At 46.7% G+C, this 26,447-nt stretch overlaps 3 protein-coding genes across 17 annotated transcripts in view; 1 reads left to right on the top strand and 2 right to left on the bottom strand.

Moving 5' to 3' along the window:
- Positions 1-399: 399 nt before the first annotated feature.
- Positions 400-8,295, bottom strand: LOC135238886 (zinc finger protein 513). 4 transcript variants are annotated; one of them, XM_064307051.1, is made up of 4 exons: positions 7,992-8,295; positions 4,221-4,355; positions 2,921-3,595; positions 400-1,594 (listed from the first exon to the last, which is right to left on the bottom strand). In XM_064307051.1, exons 3-4 carry the CDS (start codon positions 3,576-3,578, stop codon positions 858-860), a joined length of 1,395 nt encoding a protein of 464 aa, XP_064163121.1. In that variant the 5' UTR covers positions 3,579-3,595; positions 4,221-4,355; positions 7,992-8,295; the 3' UTR covers positions 400-857. The 4 variants fall into 4 exon arrangements, with proteins under 4 accessions (XP_064163121.1, XP_064163113.1, XP_064163130.1 ...); XM_064307043.1 differs by lacking the exon at positions 7,992-8,295 and adding an exon at positions 6,967-7,963 and having other exon boundaries at positions 4,221-4,381; XM_064307060.1 differs by lacking the exon at positions 7,992-8,295 and adding an exon at positions 7,605-7,963.
- Positions 8,296-8,731: 436 nt separating this feature from the next.
- On the bottom strand, positions 8,732-13,989 carry LOC135238871 (conglutinin-like). Of its 2 annotated transcripts, none has more exons than XM_064307014.1 (5): positions 13,851-13,989; positions 12,152-12,350; positions 11,246-11,416; positions 10,826-10,897; positions 8,732-10,326 (listed from the first exon to the last, which is right to left on the bottom strand). In XM_064307014.1, exons 1-5 carry the CDS (start codon positions 13,890-13,892, stop codon positions 9,956-9,958), a joined length of 855 nt encoding a protein of 284 aa, XP_064163084.1. In that variant the 5' UTR covers positions 13,893-13,989; the 3' UTR covers positions 8,732-9,955. The 2 variants fall into 2 exon arrangements, with proteins under 2 accessions (XP_064163084.1, XP_064163092.1); XM_064307022.1 differs by having other exon boundaries at positions 12,161-12,350.
- Positions 13,385-26,447, top strand: part of gckr (glucokinase (hexokinase 4) regulator) — a 22,689-nt gene continuing 9,626 nt past the window's right edge. Inside the window, exons 1-11 of one of the 11 annotated variants that reach the window (XM_064306975.1) lie at positions 13,385-13,688; positions 16,022-16,119; positions 16,375-16,449; positions 16,592-16,650; positions 17,281-17,436; positions 18,284-18,352; positions 19,900-19,968; positions 20,379-20,452; positions 24,391-24,457; positions 24,827-24,880; positions 26,229-26,323. In XM_064306975.1, the coding sequence (XP_064163045.1) occupies positions 16,636-16,650; positions 17,281-17,436; positions 18,284-18,352; positions 19,900-19,968; positions 20,379-20,452; positions 24,391-24,457; positions 24,827-24,880; positions 26,229-26,323 (599 nt within the window). In that variant the 5' untranslated portion in view covers positions 13,385-13,688; positions 16,022-16,119; positions 16,375-16,449; positions 16,592-16,635. Of the gene's footprint in view, positions 13,689-13,830; positions 13,952-16,021; positions 16,120-16,309; positions 16,450-16,525; positions 16,651-17,280; positions 17,437-17,895; positions 18,152-18,283; positions 18,353-19,899; positions 19,969-20,378; positions 20,453-24,390; positions 24,458-24,826; positions 24,881-26,228; positions 26,324-26,447 lie in introns of those variants that run through there. The other 10 variants (XM_064306948.1, XM_064306957.1, XM_064306933.1 and 7 more) reach the window with 10 other exon arrangements.

Below are 26,447 nucleotides of genomic sequence, written 5' to 3'. Positions count from 1 at the left end.
GGGTGAACGTTCCTTTACTTACCATCCCAACGGGAAAGTGTGAACCACCGTGGAATGACGGACTCGCTAAGACCGTTGTCAAGTTTTACTACCTTGTTAGCCAACGTTGTAGCAAGGCTGTCGTTGCTCACCATTACGCTACACCGCGATGCTGGCTTCTGATTTTGGCCGTCTTACACGTCCAGCACAATAGAATTATATTACTTTGTGGTTTTACTCGCTTAGTATGAAAGCGTACCGGAATATTTACTTTGATCTCATTAGCCCCCAGAATGAGCTTCTGTGTAAAACGGTCTGTTTGGTGCGCACTCTGTAACCTATTAGCTCAAACTTATTTCAGCTGAATGCTTGCTCAAAAAAAGACAGTAAATATTCTAAAATGAAACCATACAACACACATGAAAAAAATATTTTTTAATCATACATTTGATACGCCCGAGTTTAAGCGACATTTTCTTAGAAAATTTAAGCGAAAAAAACTTTCACAGCGAAAAGAAACCAATAAAAAAAAACAAAAAACAAAACATGATTTTCAAATCACCCGATAGCACGCGATATGCAATCAAACATCTACAAACGCAGGCACATTCATATACACGTACTCGCGTGCACACACACACACACACACAGGCACACACAGTGTACAGAGGAATCGGGGGAGAGGCATCTCTCCATTTGGCACCAGAGAACCCAACCCCTCCCCCAACCATTAACCCAAAGGCAACAGGATGTGGGGGGGGCACAGACTCTACACCCCCCCAAATAAAACATCTCAAACAGGAAGTATGTGCTGAAAAGGGGAGAGGACAAACCCCCTCGTTCTTCCTTTCCTCCTCCTCCCCCTTCCTGTTCTTCCTCTACATCTCCTCCTCCTCCTCCTCGGTGTGGGGCAGCTGCACTTTAACCCATCCGTGTGCGGAGTGGCCGTGCTTCCTCTGGTGCCGTTTGTAGTTGTCCCAGTGGCCGGTGGTGTAGGGGCACTCCTGGCAGCAGAAGGGCTTCTCGCCGGTGTGCCGCAGCATGTGCCGCTTCAGGTTCATGCTCTGGTTGCAGCTGTAGCTGCACACGGCGCACTGGAAGGGCTTGGCGCCGGAGTGGATGCGCTGGTGCCGTTTGAGGTTGGCCAGGTTGCCGCAGGCGTAGTCGCACAGGTGGCACTTGTAGGGCTTCTCGCCCGTGTGCACGCGGTGGTGGCGCTTCAGGTTGTCGAAGTGGGCAGAGGCGTAGTCGCACTGGGGGCACTTGTAGGGCTTCTCCCCGCTGTGGGTCTTCATGTGGCGGGCCAGGTGGTTGGGGTACTGGGTGGTGAAGGAGCACAGGGCGCAGGAGAACACCCGCTCGCCCCTCTCCCCCGGGCTGCTGGGCGGGGCCTTGGTCAGCATGTCCAGCGTGCAGCTGCTGCAGATCTGTGCAGATGTGCCGTCCTCGTCGTCCAGGACCACCCCGCACAGCCGGCAGGTGAAGGGGAACAGCAGCTCCGGGAGAGAGTCTGACTCCGCCCCCAGGCCGACCCCCTCCCCCTTCAGGTCACCGTAGCTCTGGAGGAAGTCCGCCTCATTGCTCACGTGCAGAGTCAGGTCTGACACCACAGCAACTGTTACCAGGGAAACAAACGGCAATTCATCTGAACGTCAGACTTGAACAGGATAACTAACCACCTCTCTCTCTCTCTGTAAAACTAACCTTTACAATTACGTTGTACAGCACTGTGCTTTTCAGAAACTTTGTGACCATTTCACTGTAATCTGTGTGTAATGTAAACATGGTGTAATCTCAGCACAGTGAAATATGAATGCAATCTAATTTCCTTGACAACTAAATGGAATGTAATCCCAGCACCATGTAAGGCACATTCAGTGTTATCTAAGTGTATGGCAATCTGAATAGAGTAATCAGAGTTATCTAAACAATTGAGTATAATGTCTAAATTGACTAATCTGAGAGCAGTATAATCTAAATTAAGCACTCTATGCACAGTGAAATCTAATTTAAGTGTAATCTAGTGCAGTGTAGTGTAATCTTAATTGACTGTAATCTAGTGCAGTGTAATATAAACTGACTGTAATGTAGCGCAGTATAATCTAAATTGACTGTAATCTAGCGCAGTATAATCTAAAGTGTAATCTAACGCACTGTAATCTAAAATGACTAATCTATCACAGTATAATCTAAATTGAGTGTAATCTAGCGCAGTATAATCTAAATTGACTAATCTAGCACAGTGTAAACTGAGTGTAATCTAGCACAGTGTAATCTAAAATGACTAATGTAGCACAGTCTAATCTAAAATGGCTAATCTAGCGCAGTGTAATTTAAATTGACTAATCTAGCACAGTGTAATCTAAAATGACTAATCTAGCGCAGTGTAATCTAAAATGACTGTAATCTAGCGCAGTGTAATCTAAACTGAGTGTAATCTAGCGCAGTATAATCTAAATTGACTAATCTAGCACAGTGTAAACTGAGTGTAATCTATCACAGTGTAACCTAAAATGACTAATGTAGCACAGTCTAATCTAAAATGACTGTAATCTAGCACAGTGTAAACTAAGTGTAATCTAGCACAGTGTAATCTAAAATGACTAATGTAGCACAGTCTAATCTAAAATGACTGTAATCTAGCGCAGTGTAATTTAAATTGACTAATCTAGCACAGTGTAATCTAAAATGACTAATCTAGCACAGTGTAATCTAAATTGACTAATCTAGCGCAGTGTAATCTAAATTGACTAATCTAGCGCAGTGTAATTTAAATTGACTAATCTAGCACAGTGTAATCTAAATTGACTAATCTAGCACAGTGTAATCTAAAATGACTGTAATCTAGCGCAGTGTAATCTAAAATGACTGTAATCTAGCGCAGTGTAATCTAAAATGACCGTAATCTAGAACAGTGTGCTCTCTGTTTAATCTGACACACCTTCTGGCGGCTCTGACTTTTGGGCCTTGTGGCCCATCTGGTGCCTCTTCAGGCTGAGCGCGCTGCTGGCTCCATAGTCACAGTGGCTGCACTTGTTGGGCTTGTCGTGTGTGTGCATGCGCTGGTGCCTCTTCAGGTTGCCCAGGGAGCTGCAGGCGAAGTGGCAGTGGGCGCAGCTGTAGGGTTTCTCGCCGGTGTGGATGCGCAGGTGGCGCTGCAGGTTGACCAGCTGCGCAGACGCGTATGCGCAGTGAGGGCAGCGGTACGGCTTCTCGCCGTTGTGCGTCTTCATGTGACGCTTCAGGTGGTTGGAGTAGCGGGAGGAGAAGCTGCACAGCTTACAGGAGTGCAGTTTACGAGAGCCGCCCACTGCCCCGCCCACACCATCTCCTGCACCCCTGCCCACTGCCCCACCCATGCCACCTTTTCCTCCGGAACTGTTGTCCTCATCCCTGGCCCCAGCCCCCTCACTGCAGTGCAGGCAGCACGGGGGAGTCAGGTCCAGCGCCCCCTGCAGGGGGTCCTCTAGCGGCTGGCCACAGCGGACGCAGGACAGGCCCCGCCCCATTGCCTGCTCGCTCTCCTCCCCCTCGCTCTCCAGGCTGAGCTGGCTGTAGCTGCAGTCCTCATCACTCAGCGAGTAGACTGGGATCCCCATCTCCACGGCAACCGAGTCTGGAAAACACACAGCCAGTCAGAAACAGCCTCACTACCCTGAAGGCAGGACCAATCGAGAACAGCCTTGATAGTCTCTACCCTGATGCACCAACCAATCAAAAGCAACCTCACTACCCTCTACCCCCAAATTATTTTGTATTAAGTTTTCTAGAAACTCATGTACAAGTGTCCATGATATTGCTACCATTTAACATACATTACTATAATTTACCATAAAGCAGCACTTTGAAACAATTAAGAACAATATTACCATCTCATCCTAAAGCTGGGAGCATTTATGTACTTCCAGTTTTCAGTCTTAGAAACATCTGACTGGCTACTTAAGTACTGCTTCAAGGCCATTCTGCCCGCAAAAGATGTGTTGTTACCCTACACATCACCTTACATTACATTACCTTACATGACATCACATTGCTCAAGGCACAACCTTGCTCAAGGCTACCAAAACAGTGGCCAAAATGGGAATTGAACCAGCAACCACTACACTGCCCCAAATATAACTAATAGGCAATTCAGGCAGATCAGCAACCTTTGGGATCCAGGGGTGAATGCTAAAAGTAGAAAAGCACACACTAATATCCCATTCAAACAGACAAACTATTTTTGTTCAGGGCTCACTCACCTGAATCCTTGTCAAATGGAATGATCTTGTAGTCGCTGTCATTGTCCCCAAACTCCAGATCCTGGCCCAGGAGGAAGTCACTTTCCAAGACTAAACTTGCAGGATTTACTGTGGCCACACCATCTTCTGAGTCCACTACAAGCACACACACCATCAGTCCACTGCAAGCACACACACCATCAGTCCACTGCAAGCACACACAGCATCTTCTGAGTTCACTGCAAGCACACACACCATCTTCTGAGTCCACTGCAAGCACACACACCATCAGTCCACTGCAAGCACACACACCATCAGTCCACTGCAAGCACACACAGCATCAGTACACTGCAAGCACACACACCATCTTCTGAGTCTACTGCAAGCACACACACCATCAGTCCACTGCAAGCACACACACCATCTTCTGAGTCCACTGCAAGTACACACACCATCTTGAGTCCACTGCAAGCACACACACCATCAGTCCACTGCAAGCACACACAGCATCAGTCCACTGCAAGCACACACACCATCTTCTGAGTTCACTGCAAGCACACACACCATCTTCTGAGTCCACTGCAAGCACACACACCATCTCGAGTCCACTGCAAGCACACACACACCATCAGTCCACTGCAAGCACACACACCATCAGTCCACTGCAAGCACACACACCATCAGTCCACTGCAAGCACACACACCTTCTTCTGAGTCCACTGCAAGCACACACACCATCTTCTGAGTCCACTGCAAGCACACACACCATCAGTCCACTGCAAGCACACACACCATCAGTACACTGCAAGCACACACACCATCTTCTGAGTCCACTGCAAGCACACACACCATCTTCTGAGTTCACTGCAAGCACACACACCATCTTCTGAGTTCACTGCAAGCACACACACCATCAGTCCACTGCAAGCACACACACCATCTTCTGAGTTCACTGCAAGCACACACACCATCAGTCCACTGCAAGCACACACACCATCAGTACACTGCAAGCACACACACCATCTTCTGAGTCCACTGCAAGCAACACACAACACCATCTTCTGAGTCACTGCAGCAAAGCACCACCACACACCATCAGTCCACTGCAAGCACACACACCATCTTCTGAGTCACTGCAAGCACACACACCATCTCAGTCCACTGCAAGCACACACACCATCTTCTAGAGTTCACTGCAAGCACACACACCATCAGTCCACTGCAAGCACACACACCATCTTCTGAGTCCACTGCAAGCACACCACACACATCAGTCACTGCAAGCACACACACCATCTTCTGAGTTCACTGCAAGCACACACCATCTTCTGAGTCACTGCAAGCACACACCACTCAGCATCAGTCACACTGCAAGCACACACCACCATCTCTGAGTCCACTGCAAGCACACACATCTCGAGTTCACTGCAAGCACACACCATCTTCTGAGTTCACTGCAAGCACACACAGCATCTTCTGAGTCCACTGCAAGCACACACACCATCTTCTGAGTCCACTGCAAGCACACACACCATCAGTCCACTGCAAGCACACACACCATCTTCTGAATTCACTGCAAGCACACATACCATCTTCTGAGTCCACTGCAAGCACACACACCATCAGTCCACTGCAAGCACACACACCAGCAGTCATCAGTCATATGCACACACTCACACAGGCACATGCACACATTCTCTATTACAAACACACTCCTTACTCTCCCACACAAAAGCACACACATGCACACAGAGTAAAAGAGTGTGTTTGTGTGTGTATTTGTGTGAAAGAGAGTGTGAGAGCACATGTTTGTGAGAGGGAGTGTGTCTGAGAAAAAACTATGTGTGACTGTGTGTGTGTGTGTGAGAGAGAGAGAGAAAGTGTGTGTGCATGTCTGAGAATGAGGGCGTGAGGGTGAGTGAGTAAGCGAGAGAGGGTGTGAGGGGGAGAGAGGGTGAGCAGGGTGGTTTATACAAGGGAAATAGAGGAAGGAGTTAAAAAAGAGAGGAAGAGGAAGACAGGAAGAGGAAGACAAAGTGGCTTCTTTTCAACCAATGACAGGATGAAACAGCTCACAAATGTGTTGAGATGTATGGAGGAGTATCATTATCTCAGCATTATAAAATGTCAGTACAAACCGGAGGTCAGAACTTCCACCAAGCACAGGCACGATTTACCCACTCAATCTGTCCCACTTAAGATAAGCACACATTTTTAAATCACCTGAGTCTAACTGTTCACTTTATTCACTTATTACTGATAAGACTCATTTTGTAACAAAAAAGCTTTGCGACAAACTCAACAGCGCGCAGAAACTTAATTTGCATTAAACCATGTTCTACAACCTAAGCCGGGTTTGCTCCGTCGACTAGAACTAAAGTTAACTAGCCGACTCGAAAATATTATCATTTAAAAAAATAAATACTTCATTAAACTTTATGGAACTGCCTACACTCGATACACTGCCTACACAGTTGTGGTTTGCGAGTTGACAGTAGCCAATGTTTTTGTTAGCGTTCACTTCCTTGTAAAGTCAGCTTGCTACCTAGCAGAACTAGGCAAAGGTACTTTTTAGAGGTATGGTTCGTGCTAAACACAACGGTTATAACTCAGCGTATCTGGTCATGCGGGATTTAAAAAGGCCAGACAGCAAACGGCTTCGGCACTGTATTTATTAAGCGTTTAAACAGAGTAAAATGTTTACTGGTTCAGTGCTAAGAGGAACCGGAAAACAATTAAGCCAACTTAGCTAGCTAACGCTACTTACATTTGACCGGCTGTGGGTGCGATTGTTTTCTTCTTGGCATTGTCCGGTTGGCCTCTCCAGCAGTCTCTTCCAGAGCACTGATATTCCAGCTCTGTCCTTTAAACTCTCATGTCTGATCCTTCCCTCCGCATACAGTCAAACCGGCACCGCGGTAATACGTAGCTCGCCAGCTTGTTCCTCATTGGCATGAAGTTACCGAAGCGTCCGTACAGCTAATGCTAACAGCTAGCGAATCAACCCCATACTAAGCCACATTCGGAAGGCAACTGAAACTAACGCGTGTGCGGTGACTAGGTCTTCAGCTAGTCACACAGATGTAGCGCACTTTACAGTAAACAGTCAATTTACAGTAAAGCCGCCGGATTTAACTGTTTATCTTATTTCCTAACTAGTTGGACAACTCTCATTCGCCAACGTAATCTAAGCATTTATTTTCCAGCTGACATCTGCTAGCATGCTGTATTGTTACTGGGCATATGGCAAATAAACCTTGATTTGATTTCTTGATTTGTGAGGGTCTATCAGCTAATATCAACATACGCATCAAGCCACCGTTAAATACAACCAACAATACCTATTACCAAGAGAACAGAACACACAACAGACTAGTTAGCAAGCAAGAAGTTCATTATGCATACCCAATTTATCCTAGCCCGCTAGCCTCTCTGTTGACCAAATCTGTTATCGATATATTTTTTCTAAGGTCCTCAACATACTTTCAGACTCTATAAATCAAGTTTTTTAAAAAAATATTTAAGAATAGAGGTATTCCTTAACTTAATTGACTTTCAATACGTTTATTGCATTTTCAAATGTCTTCCGTTATACACATTCTTCCGCTTCCGCTAATAATTTTCCGATCAGACAGGCTCATGGTCCATGAAGTCTTTTGTGATGAGGTTTAAGCGTTTTAGTCAGAGCCAGAATATTAGTTAAATTCACGTACCAGACATACTTTGCAATTATTGTTGTTTTTTTTTTTTTTTTTTTTTTTACGAATAATTTATTGAGCCAATTTCAAATACCTTCATCGAGCTGTCATGTAATGTCTCTAGTCTTGGCTATGCCATTGAATCCGCAGGTTTGTGAGAGGAGTCACAGTAATGGTCCGTGTGCGATATTCTGGGGACTAATGCGCTATAGAAGCATGGAACTTATCTACCTTTGTTTACGGGCGTGTCCATTTTAAACTACATATCTCACCGTGAGTTACAGGTATTTAGAAAAAACAGGAAGCTTTTACATTGTGCAGTTTCAACATATTAGGCAGCTTAATGAACAATCACACAATTTATTTTTGTTTTTTATTTTTATGGTTTTGCAAGGTAGAATGGTATACACATGGAAAATTTTCCCAGGTACTTGGCTAGTATACTACAGGCCCAGTTGTCTCCTCGTTTTCTGCATTCAGCTAAGCAGGTCCATAACAGGGCCGCAAGCCAGGCTTTGTTTCCTTCAATCAGTCATCCCTACAGTGTGGTTCATTGCTCAAGTTAATACCAGTTCAGAACACAAACCAGCAGAATGGTCAGACGAGCGATGGAGAGCGATGCTCTTTGTTAAACCCCTTCTCAAACAATTATCTAATTTGCACCATCTCAGTAATCTAGGTTGATAAACTAATTGCCACTAATTAAGCACAGATGATGACACAGCAATGTTTATAAGCGACACAAATTCAGTTCAATTACTTACTACCATGAACATACTGCAGATGTTTAAATGTTGTCCAGGGAAACAATATGTTTTGTTAGAAGCAGTGGGAAATGCCAACATTAAAAATGAGAGCAATTATATAACATTTAACTTGCACAAAAAGGGTAATAAAAAATGAATTAATGATTCAACTAATAAACTAATCATGGTCCTCAATCAAGACTCTGAGTAGAATCAGGTATCTTTAGCCGCTTTTCCACCACATGGTACCGGCTCAACTCGAATCAACTCTACTCGACTTTTTCGCTTTTCCATCGTGCAAAAGTTGTGGATAGTATCTGGTACCTGGTACTTTTTTTTGGTATCACCTCCGTCGAGGTTCCAAGCGAGCTGAGGCGATACCAAAAGGTGACATGAAACACTGCAGACCACTGATTGGTCAGAGAGAATCGTCACTAATCCTCTTGCGTCGTCTTTGAGCAGCCAGAGTCGTCTCGTCGTCTGAGCTCTGATTTAGGATTTTCCAAACTCTCCTGTTTTTTTTCCAGCAGTCTTTTGTCTTGCTGCCTTCAGCCTCTTCCGAAACAAAATTTGTCTCCTTGCTGTGACAAACAGCCACATACCGAGAATCAAGAACACCATCCCTTCGTTATCCTCCATTCTTCCTGTGTGTGTCGCATTGAAGATGACGTCACGGGAGTTTCATGGGGCATCGCTATGACGACCAGCTACATTGACGGGGGTACTATCTGCAGTGGAAAACAAAGTACCTGGTACCAAAAGTGAGTAGAGTAGAGTCGAGTCGAGTCGAGCCGTTACCATGCGGTGGAAAAGCTTTAGTGTTGGGTTAAAAACCTGCACCCACACCAACTCTTTTAGGATAATATTGGACTCCACTGCTTCATTTGGGTGAATTTTCTCATCACTGCAGTGATACTCAGTCCTGGTCCTGGAGAGCCGCAGTATTAGATCAACAAATTGTTTTTATAAATGTCTCATTTAGAAACACAATTGCACAATTAGTCGCTTTACGGTGATGTTGGAGTGCTATGGGGACCCCTGGAGGATAACCATTGAAATACAAGTTCAAATCCCTGCAGTTCACATGGTGGAAACAAACTGTTGGCCCTACAGATAACACATTTCCTATGGTTAATTGGCTTATATGGTTATACACCAATATATTTATGAAGCAAACTTCTGAGTATTGTTCCAACCAATATGGCTGCCCTGTCAGCTAAAGGCTGGTATGATTGGATATCACACTTACACACACACACACACATCTAGATGCAAATACAAATATGAGTATTAAATGAATTTTCCCTTCCCTTTAAATCTCACAAACAATACGATTGTTTGCTTCACATGGGACATCATTCCATTTGCCATCAGGGTGTATGACAGCACAGTCCTCTTGTCCATTGTAGTCGTTTGGTTCTGAATCTTTCCAGCTACTGAACCGGAATTCTTTCTCCTGTAAGTCCACAAATTTGCCCTCGGTTTTCCTGTCGTTTGCGCTGAGCCAGGCGCTCCCGGAGCCAGACAGAAATCCGGAAAGCGCTTGGTTTTCCTCCAGGTTGGTCGGCAGGGCAGGAACCCCACCGACAGAGCTGCACAATTTAACAGCTTCATCAAACTTCCCCAACTTCTTATCTGACACAAATAATTTCTTTCCAACCCTTGTGAAGTGGAACTGTGTTACTGCAACAGAAGCACACAGCACACCTTATTGCTCAGTTAACTGTCGTGCATTGGAGAAAGGTCCAGGGGTCAGAAAGTAAAAGTCCTGCCATGGAGTTCTTCCACCCATGTACTCAGCCAGCTGATTTCACTCATTAGTTCAACCTCCTGGCTGAATAATTGTGCTAAATAGCAAATCCAGGTGATTGGAGCAAAATATTGAGAGGACTTCTACTTTCTGAACCTGGATTTTTCACTTGTGCACATTGCACTTTGAGTTCTGACCTGATTTCTTTCACAACTCGTTTTTTAAATTTACAACAGACAAAGCAATACTGTTGTATCAGAAGTGAAGCGTAAACCTGGCTAGGATTCCTAACACAAAGCAGGCAGCCGAGCAGAGAGCTGATTGGCTCAGCTGCATGCAGCCCTGTGACTCATTTCATTCTGCTCATCTGGTCAGCATCTTATGGCTTTTCAGAAGATTTAATGACTTCTTCAAAAAATGAAAATATCTCACTTTTTTTGAAAACTTCGGTCAGTGTCTGAAGCTCTGACTGCAGTTCCACCAGGTTTATGGCAGGCAGGGGTCCTGAAAGAGACAAGATATAATCCAATGGGATTTCCTTTGGTTTGCCGAAAAAAAACATGAGCCATTTGCTTATATATGTTAACATTTTATTGCCATCCATTCTTTTAAACAACAGGAGAAAGTGAGAATGGCAGCCCAGTCTGGCTATTCTCAATGTGACTTATGGGTAAAACAGCTGCAGCCCACCCAGTATTTGAACCTGCAACCATCTTGTTCTAAACACAGTGCCCTTAATCACTCCAGTAACATTGTGCAAATTTTGTGCTTTGTTTTATGTTGTTCCGCAGTAGGACATTTCACAGTTGATCACAGTAGCTTTTGAACTGTGTATTACAGTCTTCATTCTACCTGCAGGGCCACGTTCTCCCTTCTCCCCCTTCGGTCCACTTGGGCCCACTGGACCCATCAAACCCTTGGGACCCGTTGGACCAACTGGGCCTGGTGCACCCACTGGACCTGCTGGACCCGCTGGGCCTGCTGGACCAAACTTTCCAGGAGGCCCCTGTGCACCCATCATGCCTGTGAACACAGATCTATACTGTACTATATCTGCATAAACACACAGATCAATACTGTATTATCTGCATAATCACACATATCTATTCTGTACTATATCTGCATAATCACACATATCTATGTTGTACTATATCTGCATAATCACAAATATCTATGCTGTAATATCTGCATAATCACACATATCTATGCTGTACTACAGGTCACTTCTGCCATTCGTTGTTCCACTATGATCATAACATGTCCAGTTATCACTCACTGGATTTTGTCAAAGCGTTGTATACTGACAACCGCAGCCTTGTTGCACCGCTGTTATCTGTAAAACGATCATTTACTATCTGTAACACACATTATGCTACTTGCATAACCACGATCAGTTACTGTTGCAAACACGATCTATGCTGCAATCTGTACATGAAATCTAGCGACAATATCTGCATATCACACTCAGCTGTACTAATCTCATAACACATCTTGACATGAATTTAACTTATATACGTTTGCAGTTTTTGTAACTGATTCCTGTGAAACACCTACCTGTGATTACCCCACCTGTGAACACCCTACCATCCTGTGAACAGCCAACCTATGAATACCCTACCTGTGAACACCTCATCTGTGATTTCCCTACCTGTGAAAACACTACCTGTGCAAACCCTACATGTGAACACTCTACCAACCTGGGAACAGCCTATCTATGAATACCCTACCTCTGCACACCCAACCGTATAAACAACCTACCTCTGTCACCCTTCTCCCCCTTCTGGCCGGCCACGCCCTCTTTCCCATCTCTCCCAGGCAGACCGTTGTGGCCAGGAGTCCCAGGTACACCTGGATAACAGTAGCTGGTGTGTTCTGGAACCTTCTCAGCATGGGCAGTGGGAAGGCAGTGCTGCAGCACCAGCAGGATGAACAGAGTGCATGACCTCAACAGTGCCATCTATAGGAGCAGCACAGATAAATCAGGGCACTGCAGTACAGAGTATGTGAATTGCACACAGCCTGAATAGCACCATCAGGAGCAGCACAGGTGCTGCAGTATAGAGCGGTGGTTACCGACCTCTGTCCTGGAGACCCACTGTCTACTAGCACAGTGGGTCTCAAACTCGGTCCTGGGGGACCTCTGTGTATGCTGTTTTTCATTCCAACCTCAACAGCAATCCCAGAATTTTAACAAGCTGTTAATTTTTCTTAATTATGTACTTTTCATGTTTTAGAGCTGGGGTTCCAGAAAGGGCAAGTGTGGGTGTGCACACCTGATTCTACTAATCAACCACTAGAGTCATTGCTAAGCACCTTGATTAGTAGAATCAGGATCAGGTGTGTGCACCCACAATGGCCCTTTCTGGATAAGACTGGGAACCCCAGCTCTAAAACATGAAAAGCACCTAATTAAGAAAAATTAGCAGTTTGTTAAAATTCTGGGATTGCTGTTGAGGTTAGAATGAAAACCAGCATACACAGGGGTCCCCCAGGACCAAGTCTGAGAACCACTGGTCTAGCAAAACCAACCCCTTGATCAGTTAAGGTTGTTGAAAATGTGTTTACGTTCTACCATAATTGTGTGATTAAACTTATATTAACAAAATGCAGGTTTTTGCAGGCAGTAAACTCAATTCATTTTACACCAATGGTTTTAGGTAGGTTTCCACACTCTAAGCCAGTGGGACCCAACTGATTTCACCTGTGAGTTTGTAATTGACTAGACTAAGAATGCAACCTCTTTCAATTGGAGTTATTTGTCATGAGCTGGTCTGCAATTCCTGGGATGTGAATAGAATGGCTTTAAGGGTGTAAATCATGCTTCAGCAGACTGTAAGTGTCTAAGTGAGATCAACTGAAGCTCATTATAATAAAACGTTTGTTATTATGGTTGAAAATAGAGAGCAGGATCTGCTGGTTTTTGTTGTTACTCTGCAGTCGATTACAAGGTTAACTCACCTCACCTGGTTTCTTTGGTCTAAGTGGTTGTATTTAAGGTGAAAACAAAAACCAGCAGACCCTGCAGCTCCCCACTCCTGGGGGTGTTTCATGAAGTGGGATTACTAAATTATTTGGATAACTGCACTGATTAAAACCCACGCAGTTATCCAGCTAATACAGTAATCCTGCTTTGTGAAATACCCTGCCTGAAGTGTATGAATCACACACACAGTCTCACCACACCATGTATAGCAGCAGCAGGTAACATTGGGTCCTCCAGTACGGAATATAGGATTATCCACACAAAACCATGCCAGACCAGAAGCAAGCACTGCTGCTCTCACCTCCCACAAAGGTAATCAAAATATTAATACAATTATCTGTTTGCAAAATTATCATCCTAATAGCATGCTTTTTAAAACAGCATTTCCTTCTGAGCAAAATAATCTGCTGCATCACTGCCTTCTCTTTTTAATCACAAATTCTGCTTTTTAAACAGAGGAACAGAAGAGATTACCTGTTGTGTTGGGAGAAGTTCCAACGTTTCCTTGGGTGTCATTTGGTATACTAGTTACAGAGGTGTGGAGGGAGCATTTATATGTGCTTGTGCAAAGAAACGTGAGAAGCCTGCTGTTATTAATGTGTGTATGAGTGAGATTTTGATTTGTGTGGCAGAATGCAGTGTTTCGAAACTCTGGACTTGGACAGTGCTTGTGTTTTAACTGTAAGTCCGGGGTTATTTTTGAGTAACTTAATCAGTGAAGACTGTGAAGACAGCTGTGGCGTCTTGGAGTCGTTGACATGGCAGATTGTGTGTGTGAAAGAGAGCATGAGACAGAATGTGTGTGTGTGTTTATGAGAGTTAGGAAATATGTGGTTTAGAAATGAGTTAGCGTGACAACCTCAGTGTAACCTTTCACCCAGTGGTGTCCAGCAAGCATCAGTGGTTTTAATAAATGATTTTCAGTAAATTATAACAAGCATAAGTTGTTTTAGTAAATCCCTTTTGATGAATTAAAACTTCCCTGCAGAAAATATGTGGGTGGAATCCTCCCTAGTGAACTGCACAATGTGTCCAAGAGTTTATCTGCTATCTGGAAAGTCCAAGAGTTTCCTGCTACCAGGTTAACTCTTGCACAACCCTGCAGATTGAACTGCGATTCTACAGTGTTGTAATATGTTCATGTGACTTTCATATTTACGCTACACAATATAATCGGAACTGCATGTAATGTAAGTAACCTATCCCATCACCTGTAATGTAAGCAAGTTAAACTGTCAGTCTCATTTTCCTGTGCTCTGGTTGGACTGTGCTGGAATTGACGCACAGTATTTTTCCTGTGCTCTGGTTGGACTGTGCTGGAATTGACGCACTGTATTTTTCCTGTGCTCTGGTTGGACTGTGCTGGCATTGATGCACAGTGTTTTTCCTGTGCTCTGGTTGGACTGTGCTGGCATTGACACAGTATTTTTCCTGTGCTCTGGTTGGACTGTGCTGGCATTGACGCACAGTATTTTTCCTGTGCTCTGGTTGGACTGTGCTAGCATTGACACACAGTATTTTTCCTGTGCTCTGGTTGGACTGTGCTGGCATTGACACAGTATTTTTCCTGTGCTCTGGTTGGACTGTGCTGGCATTGACGCACAGTATTTTTCCTGTGCTCTGGTTGGACTGTGCTGGCATTGACACACAGTATTTTTCCTGTGCTCTGGTTGGACTGTGCTGGCATTGACACACAGTATTTTTCCTGTGCTCTGGTTGGACTGTGCTGGATTGACGCACAGTATTTTTCCTGTGCTCTGGTTGGACTGTGCTGGCATTGACACACAGTATTTTTCCTGTGCTCTGGTTGGACTGTGCTGGAATTGACGCACTGTATTTTTCCTGTGCTCTGGTTGGACTGTGCTGGCATTGACGCACAGTATTTTTCCTGTGCTCTGGTTGGACTGTGCTAGCATTGACCCACAGTATTTTTCCTGTGCTCTGGTTGGACTGTGCTAGCATTGACGCACAGTATTTTTCCTGTGCTCTGGTTGGACTGTGCTAGCATTGACACACAGTATTTTTCCTGTGCTCTGGTTGGACTGTGCTGGCATTGACGCACAGTATTTTTCCTGTGCTCTGGTTGGACTGTGCTGGCATTGACGCACAGTATTTTTCCTGTGCTCTGGTTGGACTGTGCTGGCATTGACACACAGTATTTTTCCTGTGCTCTGGTTGGACTGTGCTGGCATTGACACACAGTATTTTTCCTGTGCTCTGGTTGGACTGTGCTGGAATTGACGCACAGTATTTTTCCTGTGCTCTGGTTGGACTGTGCTGGCATTGACACACAGTATTTTTCCTGTGCTCTGGTTGGACTGTGCTGGAATTGACGCACAGTATTTTTCCTGTGCTCTGGTTGGACTGTGCTGGAATTGACGCACAGTATTTTTCCTGTGCTCTGGTTGGACTGTGCTGGCATTGACGCACAGTATTGCTTTGTTATAGATAAAGCCCCGTAACCAGCTTTGAGCCTTTGTCTATTTTTATATTTCCTCTTATTCTGTGCATGTGTGCTTGTGACAGCTGAAGAGAAAGAATGGTTTGGGGTCTGTGTTGTATACTGATGTACAAATAATGTTCAATTGAACTACATTAGCCTGGCAACCCCTACACTGGGAAACATTTGGGTTTTTCCCCTCCAGGCACACCATATCATCACATTAAAATCAATTAGAGTAACCCTGCATGTGTCCGCTGACCAGACGTCCTCTTCTTTCTGGGGCCAAAAATATTCATCCAGGTGAGATTTCCACATTCCTAAAAATGACCAGTTAGGTTTTGCGCATTCCGTACACTGTACATAAACAAATCGACTAGTACTATGTTCATAATGCCCACCCACCCTGTCCTTTAAAAAAAAAAAAAAAACTGATGTATGGTCACTCTACACATGTGAGCTGAACTGACACAACATCAACATCTCCATGCAGGCTGAGGTGATTGGCTGTCTCGTTGAAAGTAGTCTGAGCTGATTGGCTGTGATGGTTGAGAACAGGCTGAGGCGACTGGCTGTGTCTTGCTGAGATCCAGCTGCGCTGATTGGCTGTGTCTGGCTGAGAGCAGACTAAAGGTCAGTTTGTGAACTTAGACCTGCTGGTATTTTCCTGTTTCTGCTGTATTATTTTCCTTCTTTTCCCTGGAGACAGAAGGGGCTGTTGGTGAGCATTCAGCTAGCCTGTTAGTACACAGGTACATATTAGTCATTTCCCCAGCACTGGACTGCCTGAGGACACTAGCAGCACAGGATCAAACAGATATGGACAGATGGGAGGTAAGGGTGTGTGATTTTTCAAGAGGCAGTGACATCACTTGCCCTGGTGCAGTATCTACAGGTGTAGCTGGGTTCAGATTTCCACACTTATCTGACAAAGAGCTCACTATTCAGCTACTGCTGCCTATTCCAAGCTATGCCTCAGCTAGGGTGTATAAAAAACAATAATAACACCTTTCCTTGTCTAAAAGGTGATAGGGAGAAGTATCCTCTAATGCACTGGTTCTGGACCTTTTTAGCATCTGGACTGAAATGATAAATTTAGTATCTTCTGAGGACCCGTCAACTACACATGCTAGTACAGCTTAGTGGACGACAGACTCATTTCAGGTCCCACCTCATACACTCCCATGACTGATTTTGGGTCCTGACGCTTATTTTAAGAAACACTGCTCTAATGTATTTCATGTGGGTGATGCACAGTAGCTGATAATAACACAAATATCATAACATAAATAATAATATATTCACATATTGTTACTTTCACATGTTGTATGCAGTTGTAAAAGCAGAATGGTGAAGTCGGATGTGCTGCAAATATAGGCATAAGCATGCCCTTTTGGCATATTTCCATAAACACTGGCACAGATATGAACACAGCACATTAACCTGAGAACATGGTGCTCGCAGGTGCCCAGCTATGAGCCTGACCTGCCAATCACTGAGAAGTCCAACTCTCGAACCCGGGACATGGACCGGGCCCAGCCTGAGCAGCTGGTGCAGCTGCTGCGGGACTGTGACACAGAGATATTTCAGCACCTGTGGGAGGGAGGCGCTGGTTACCAGGTGAGCAACCTTAGCACCTTTGTTTAGAGTGGAAGGAATTGTCTAATGGCCTCTCCGCACAGATAATTTCCATCCAGTGGGCCATTATGCTGAGGCCTGACCTATGGGTTTGTGCAGGTAGTGGGAAGCGGAAGATCATGGGAAGGCCTGACCTATGGGTTTGGACAGGCAGTGGGAAGCAGAGGAGCATGGGAAGGCCTGACCCATGGGTTTGGACAGGCAGTGGGAAGCAGAGGAGCATGGGAAGGCCTGACCCATGGGTTTGGACATGCAGTGGGAAGCAGAGGAGCATGGGAAGGCCTGACCCATGGGTTTGTGCAGGCAGTGGGAAGCGGAGGATCATGGGAAGGCCTGACCTATGGGTTTGGACTGGCAGTGAGAAGCAGAGGCATGGAAGGCCTGACCATGAGTTGGACAGGCAGGGAAGCAGAGATCTGGAGCTGACCTATGGGTTTGGACTGGCAGTGAGAAGCAGAGGAGCATGGGAAGACCTGACCTATGGATCTGGACAGGGTGTGAGAAGCAGAGGAGCATGGGAAGGCCTGACCCATGGGTTTGGACTGACAGTGGGAAGCAGAGGAGCATGGGAAGGCCTGACCCATGGGTTTGGACTGACAGTGGGAAGCAGAGGAGCATGGGAAGGCCTGACCCATGGATTTGGGCTGACAGTGGGAAGCAGAGGAGCATGGATAGGCCTGACCCATGGGTTTGGACAGTGAGAAAGAAAAGGGTTTCCTTATTAGCCATACGTATTTGGATAGTTTAACATACACTGACTGTGTAAATAGGCTTATTTAGTGACTCTGTGTAAATTGGGATTGTACAGTGATTCTGTTTGTGTGTACAGGGATTGTACAGTGACTCTGTTGTACAGACGATTGTCCATGTGGCCAGGAATGTGGAAGAAATTTTGAAGGTAAAATTAATGCTCATATCATCCAATCATCGCTTAATGTGCCCCTATATATATCACTTATCAAGCACATCATGCGTCAGCAACATCAGTAGTCCCAGTACACACAGAGTCATACGGTTATAAACAGCACCCAGAGACAGTCTCAGTTACTGACAGTGTGTTCATGTTCTAACAGGCCCAGAGGACAGTCTCAGTTACTGACAGTGTGTTCATGTTCTAACAGCACCCAGAGGACAGTCTCAGTTACTGACAGTGTGTTCATGTTCTAACAGTGCCCAGAGGACAGTCTCAGTTACTGACAGTGTGTTCATGTTCTAACAGCGCCCAGAGGACAGTCTCAGTTACTGACAGTGTGTTCATGTTCTAACAGCGCCCAGAGGACAGTCTCAGTTACTGACAGTGTGTTCATGTTCTAACAGCACCCAGAGGACAGTCTCAGTTACTGACAGTGTGTTCATGTTCTAACAGCACCCAGAGGACAGTCTCAGTTACTGACAGTGTGTTCATGTTCTAACAGCCCCAGAGGACAGTCTCAGTTACTGACAGTGTGTTCATGTTCTAACAGCACCCAGAGGACAGTCTCAGTTACTGACAGTGTGTTCATGTTCTAACAGCACCCAGAGGACAGTCTCAGTTACTGACATGTGTTCATGTTCTAACAGCCCCAGAGGACAGTCTCAGTTACTGACAGTGTGTCATGTTCTAACAGCACCCAGAGGACAGTCTCAGTTACTGACAGTGTGTCATGTTCTAACAGCCCCGAGACAGTCTCGTACGACGTTGTCATGTCTAACAGCCCAGGACAGTTCGTTACGACAGTGTGTTCATGTTCTAACAGCACCCAGACGTCTCAGTTACTGACAGTGTCTGTTTACGCCCAAGACAGCTCTTACTGACAGTGGTCATGTTCTAACAGCGCCCAGAGGACAGTCTCAGTTACTGACAGTGTGTTCATGTTCTAACAGCGCCCAGAGGACAGTCTCAGTTACTGACAGTGTGTTCATGTTCTAACAGCCCAGAGGACAGTCTCAGTTACTGACAGTGTGTTCATGTTCTAACAGCGCCCGAGGACAGTCTCAGTTACTGACAGTGTGTCATGTTCTAACAGCGCCCAGAGGACAGTCTCAGTTACTGACAGTGTGTTCATGTTCTAACAGCGCCCAGAGGACAGTCTCAGTTACTGACAGTGTGTTCATGTTCTAACAGCGCCCAGAGGACAGTCTCAGTTACTGACAGTGTGTTCATGTTCTAACAGCACCCAGAGGACAGTCTCAGTTACTGACAGTGTGTTCATGTTCTAACAGCACCCAGAGGACAGTCTCAGTTACTGACAGTGTGTTCATGTTCTAACAGCACCCAGAGGACAGTCTCAGTTACTGACAGTGTGTTCATGTTCTAACAGCCCCAGAGGACAGTCTCATGTACTGACAGTGTGATTCATGCTAACAGCGCCCAGAGGACAGTCTCAGTTACTGACAGTGTGTTCATGTTCTAACAGCACCCAGAGGACAGTCTCAGTTACTGACAGTGTGTTCATGTTCTAACAGTGCCCAGAGGACAGTCTCATCGTCATGAGTGGGTGTGGCACCTCGGGCCGTCTGGCGTATCTATTGGCGGTAAACAATGACATTAACCCTCTTCAAAAATTTGATTTCTAATATTAATATTCATAAGTACCTTGCCATACAAAGGGGGTTTATTTATTTTATTAATAGAGGGATAATATGTGAAAAGCACGCCCAGGGAAGGTGCTTTTTTGGTTGTGTGATGCGTGGAGTTGTTTGGAGCATCGTTCAACTTCCATTTCAAATATTCTTTCCTTCAAAACAGAATTCATTTCGTGCTCCAACTATACATCCATATAGCCTTAGCTTACTGGTACAGATGTACAGACCTGTACCTGAACTCCATGCCTCTTTGCTGCTGTTAATCATCTTCTTCTGATGGAAGTCTGAAGCCCATGTGATCACAGGAACTTGCATATGTATTTGTCATGTTTACTCATTAGTTTGTCTTCATATTTCAGACATCTTTCAACAGACTTCTGAAAAGATTAAAGAAGCAGGAGGTCTTTGCATATATTATTGCTGGAGGTGACAAGTGAGTTGCACCATTTATAATGTGTTTACTGTACATGAAATATGAAGCACCCGATGAATAAGAGAATATTTAATATGAAGAGGAACAGTGTAATTTTAGATTTTTTTTCTTTTTGGTAGATGTTTCAATAATAATAATAATAATAATAATAATAATAATAATATAATAGCTTAAAAAAACAAATTAGGGTTAGGGTTTACGGTTAGTGTAAGGACTGGACCGAATGAAGATGATCAGGCAGATTTTGCAAAAGATGCAATTCAGCATAGCAGGAGCGTGATCATCTGTTACGAGTGGCAAGTGCGCTAACAACAGGGTTATTGGCCTGTGGCCATTAGACCCGAGCGCTAACGTCAGGGTTAGGGGCCTGTGGCCATTAGACCCGAGCGCTAACAACAGGGTTATTGGCCTGTGGCCATTAGACCCGAGCGCTAACGTCAGGGTTAGGGGCCTGTGGCCATTAGACCCGAGCGCTAACCACAGGGTTAGCGGCCTGTGGCTATTAGACCCGAGCGCTAACAACAGGGTTATTGGCCTGTGGCCATAAGACCCGAGCGCTAACGACAGGGTTAGCGGCCTGTGGCTATTAGACCCAAGCGCTAACAACAGGGTTATTGGCCTGTGGCCATTAGACCCGAGTGCTAACGACAGGGTTAGCGGCCTGTGGCCATTAGACCCGAGCGCTAACGACAGGGTTAGTGGCCTGTGGCCATTAGATCCGAGCGCTAACGACAGGGTTAGCGGCCTGTGGCCATTAGACCCGAGCGCTAACGACAGGGTTAGCGGCCTGTGGCCATTAGACCCGAGCGCTAACCACAGGGTTAGCGGTCTGTGGCCATTAGACCCGAGTGCTAACGACAGGGTTAGGGGCCTGTGGCCATTCGACCCGAGCGCTAACAACAGGGTTAGCGGCCTGTGGCCATTAGACCCGAGCGCTAACGACAGGGTTAGGGGCCTGTGGCCATTAGACCCAGCGCTAAGACAGGGTTAGGGCCTGTGGCCATTAGACCGAGCGCTAACGACAGGGTTATGGCCTGTGGCCATTAGACCCGAGCGCTAACGCAGGGTTAGGGCCTGTGGCCATTAGACCCGAGCGCTAACGCAGGGTTAGCGGCCTGTGGCATTAGACCCGAGCGCTAACGACAGGGTTAGGGCCTGTGGCCTTAGACCCGAGCGCTAACGACAGGGTTAGCGCCTGTGGCCATTAGACCCGAGCGCTAACACAGGGTTAGTTGGCCCCCGTCCTAACGACAGGGTTAGCGGCCTGTGGCCATTAGACCCGAGCGCTAACGACAGGGTTATTGGCCTGTGGCCATTAGACCCGAGCGCTAACGACAGGGTTATTGGCCTGTGGCCATTAGACCCGAGCGCTAACGACAGGGTTAGCGGCCTGTGGCCATTACACCCGAGCGCTAACGACAGGGTTAGGGGCCTGTGGCCATTAGACCCGAGCGCTAACGACAGGGTTAGGGCCTGTGGCCATTGACCGAGCCCAGCGCATAGACAGGCTAACACAGGGTTAGCGGCCTGTGGCCATTAGACCCGAGCGCTAACGACAGGGTTAGGGCCTGTGGCCATTAGACCCGAGCGCTAACAACAGGGTTAGGGCCTGTGGCCATTAGACCCGAGCGCTAACGACAGGGTTAGCGGCCTGTGGCCATTAGACCCGAGCGCTAACGTCAGGGTTAGGGGCCTGTGGCCATTAGACCCGAGCGCTAACGACAGGGTTAGGGGCCTGTGGCCATTAGACCCGAGCGCTAACGACAGGGTTAGGGGCCTGTGGCCATTAGACCCGAGCGCTAACGACAGGGTTAGCGGCCTGTGGCCATTAGACCCGAGCGCTAACGACAGGGTTAGCGGCCTGTGGCCATTAGACCCGAGCGCTAACGACAGGGTTATTGGCCTGTGGCCATTAGACCCGAGCGCTTACGACAGGGTTATTGGCCTGTGGCCATTAGACCCGAGCGCTAACACAGGGTTAGCGGCCTGTGGCCATTAGACCCGAGGCTAACGCAGGGTTAGGGCCTGTGGCCATTAGACCCGAGCGCTAACACAGGGTTAGCGGCCTGTGGCCATTAGACCGAGCGCTAACGCAGGGTTAGGGCCTGTGGCCATTAGACCCGAGCTGCTAACACAGGGTTAGCGGCCTGTGGCCATTAGACCCGAGCGCTAACGCAGGGTTAGGGGCCTGTGGCCATTAGACCCGAGGCTAACAACAGGGTTTTTGGCCTGTGGCCATTAGACCCGAGCGCTAACGACAGGGTTTGGGCCTGTGGCCATTAGACCCGAGCGCTAACACAGGGTTAGGGGCCTGTGGCCATTAGACCCGAGCGCTAACGTCAGGGTTAGGCCTGTGGCCATTAGACCCGAGCGCTAACAACAGGGTTAGGGGCCTGTGGCCATTAGACCCGAGCGCTAACGACAGGGTTAGCGGCCTGTGGCCATTAGACCCGAGGGCTAACGACAGGGTTAGGGGCCTGTGGCCATTAGACCCGAGCGCTAACGACAGGGTTAGGGGCCTGTGGCCATTAGACCCGAGCGCTAACAACAGGGTTAGCGGCCTGTGGCCATTAGACCCGAGCGCTAACGACAGGGTTAGGGCCTGTGGCCATTAGACCCGAGCGCTAACGACAGGGTTAGTGGCCTGTGGCCATTTGACCCGAGCGCTAACGACAGGGTTAGGGGCCTGTGGCCATTAGACCCAGCGCTAACGTCAGGGTTAGCGGCCTGTGGCCATTAGACCCGAGCGCTAACACAGGGTTAGCGGCCTGTGGCCATTAGACCCGAGCGCTAACGTCAGGGTTAGGGCCTGTGGCCATTAGACCCGAGCGCTAACAACAGGGTTAGGGGCCTGTGGCCATTAGACCCGAGCGCTAACGACAGGGTTAGGGCCTGTGGCCATTAGACCCGAGCGCTAACGACAGGGTTAGGGGCCTGTGGCCATTAGACCCGAGCGCTAACAACAGGGTTAGGGCCTGTGGCCATTAGACCCGAGCGCTAACGTCAGGGTTAGGGCCTGTGGCCATTAGACCCGAGCGCTAACACAGGTTAGGGCCTGTGGCCATTAGACCCGAGCACTAACGACAGGGTTATTGGCCTGTGGCCATTAGACCCGAGCGCTAACAACAGGGTTAGGGGCCTGTGGCCATTAGACCCGAGCGCTAACGACAGGGTTATTGGCCTGTGGCCATTAGACCCGAGCGCTAACGACAGGGTTAGGGGCCTGTGGCCATTAGACCCGAGCGCTAACCACAGGGTTAGCGGTCTGTGGCCATTAGACCTGAGCACTAACGTCAGGGTTAGGGGCCTGTGGCCATTAGACCCGAGTGCTAACAACAGGGTTAGCAGCCTGTGGCCATTAGACCCGAGCGGTAACGACAGGGTTATTGGCCTGTGGCCATTAGACCCGAGCGCTAACGACAGGGTTAGGGGCCTGTGGCCATTACACCCGAGCGCTAACGTCAGGCTTAGGGGCCTGTGGCCATTAGACCCGAGCGCTAACGTCAGGGTTATTGGCCTGTGGCCATTATACCCGAGTGCTAACAACAGGGTTAGCGGCCTGTGGCCATTAGACCCGAGTGCTAACAACAGGGTTAGCGGCCTGTGGCCATTAGACCCGAGCGCTAACGTCAGGGTTAGCGGCCTGTGGCCATTACACCCGAGTGCTAACGACAGGGTTAGGGGCCTGTGGCCATTAGACCCGAGCGCTAACGACAGGCTTAGGGGCCTGTGGCCATTAGACCCGAGCGCTAACGACAGGGTTAGCGGCCTGTGGCCATTAGACCCGAGCGCTAACGACAGGGTTAGAGGCCTGTGGCCATTAGATTTGAGCGCATGGGGATTTCCAGGGGAAAGAGCAGCTCATTCAGACAGAAGGGACTGTCACCACTGAGGGATCATAGGAAATGTTTTTATCTGAAGATTCTGATGTGTTTTAGGGCCCTTTTGACATCCCAGGAGGCCCCTGAAGACAGCCCTCACCTGGGAGCACTCAACCTGGAGCAGGTGGGGGTGCTGTTTAATTTCAGGGTTATTCAGGTGGGGGTGTTACTTAATAACAGGGTTATTCAGGTGGGGGTGTTACTTAATAACAGGGTTATTCAGGTGGGGGTGTTACTTAATAACAGGGTTATTCAGGTGGGGGTGTTACTTAATAGCAGGGTTATTCAGGTGGGGGTGCTGTTTAATAGCAGGGTTATTCAGGTGGGGGTGTTACTTACTAACAGGGTTATTCAGGTGGGGGCGTTATTTAATAACAGGGTTATTTGTAAATAATTGTATATTGTTAAAACTTGAAATGCACTTTTCCATAGCAAAGAAATCCATCTTAATGCATTTATAAATAATGGTTTTAATGAGTTCTTTATTTCGCAGGTTTGTGCTGGTAAAAGGCGAATCCTCTTCATTGGGATATCCTGTGGACTGTCGGTAGGAATAAGAGCAGTGTGATTGTGTTTAAAACAAAGTGTGCATACCCAGAAAAGCTTCAGTGGAGATGCTAGGAATTAAACCCAGGACCTCATACTTGCGAAGCATGCACTCTACCACTGAGCTGCACCCCTTGCCATTCTGACTGCTCACCATTAGGTTCTGTGCCACTGATAAACAAATTATGGGGTACATTCCAATCACTTATTTTTTTACCTCCTTGCATCCTTTCCTAGCTCCATCCATCAAAGAAAGCAAGGAAAGCAAGAAAGGATGTGAGAATGGAAGAAACCATGGAAACGTATATTAGGCAAATGGAATATTCTTGCATTTCAGCTCAGTTTGAAGCCACGCCAATTACAAACGTGCCAATTGGGTTGAGGTGGATCCACAGGTCGTTCATTTATACAGCATGCACTCCCAAATCAATGCTTCTGCAAAGGTTGCTCTTGTACTTCTAGCTCAAGCATCCTACGGGGGCCTCCTAGCTCCTGCAAGGAGCATTTCTAAGGTTGGAATGATCTTGAAAATGGAGAAAATCCATAAACTTACAGATCATTGAAAGGACTTATAAACTATTCATATATATTGGAATGAGCCTTAGGTATTTTCATTACCAGGACGGGAATAGTACTTTGGGAAATGGCCAAATTACAAAGATAGTTCTCTCTTGGAGATGCTGGGGATTGAACTCAGGAAATTCAAACATGCAAAGCGTTCACAACACTCAGTATGCAATTTTTCCTTACTGATGGTCTAACTTGTTATGCTGCATTATCAAGTGAAAACATTTTGAAAACTTTATCAATTTTGAATTACCTCTACTTTCCTTTACACTTTCAAAAAGTAGTTTAGTTTCCCACAACTTTGCAGCAAATGATAGTACCATGTGTCTCCAATAAAGAACAACCTGCATATATTCAGTGGAACTTTCATATGCATTTTCCTGTTGTGACTTGCAATTGAGGTTATCGCATTATTATTGTCGTACGTAGTAATCGAGCACCTTAACTAATGACTTTTTCCAGCGAAAGCAAGAGAAGCTACTGTCCCTATGCATCGACAGCTATGAAGCACTGCAGAACTGCTGCAATGGAGATGCAGAGGCTTGAACCTAGACTTCATACATGCAAAATACACTCTCCACCACTGAGTTACATCCCAGTTTCCCACAGTAGAGATTTGATTTTTAGGATGAAGATCGGCTGAAGCAGAGCATAATCCCAAATGCTGATCCCATTGGCTAGCGCTTCCCTCCCAAATGCTGATCCCATTGGCTAGCACTCCCCCCCCCCCAAATGCTGATCCCATTGGCTAGCTCTTCCCTCTGGTCTCTGGTCTCTCTAAGGCACCCTTTGTTGCTGGCCAGCTGGATTTCTGCATGGACAACCTGAATGTGTTCACACCTGTGCTGATTGGGTTCAATCCTGTAAACATGGCGAGGTGAGGCAATCCATATAAGGATATCACTGTTATATGTGTATATTACTCTTATTTCGTTCCAGTGGAATTATGTGTCACAAAGTGATTGTGTTTGAGTAACAGAGCAGACTTGGTGATTGTTATT

Source organism: Anguilla rostrata, chromosome 1 (assembly GCF_018555375.3).
Source record: "Anguilla rostrata isolate EN2019 chromosome 1, ASM1855537v3, whole genome shotgun sequence".
NCBI lineage: Eukaryota > Metazoa > Chordata > Actinopteri > Anguilliformes > Anguillidae > Anguilla > Anguilla rostrata.
The sequence above is the reverse complement of the archived record's forward strand: the minus strand, read 5'-3'. Positions and strand labels throughout refer to the sequence as shown.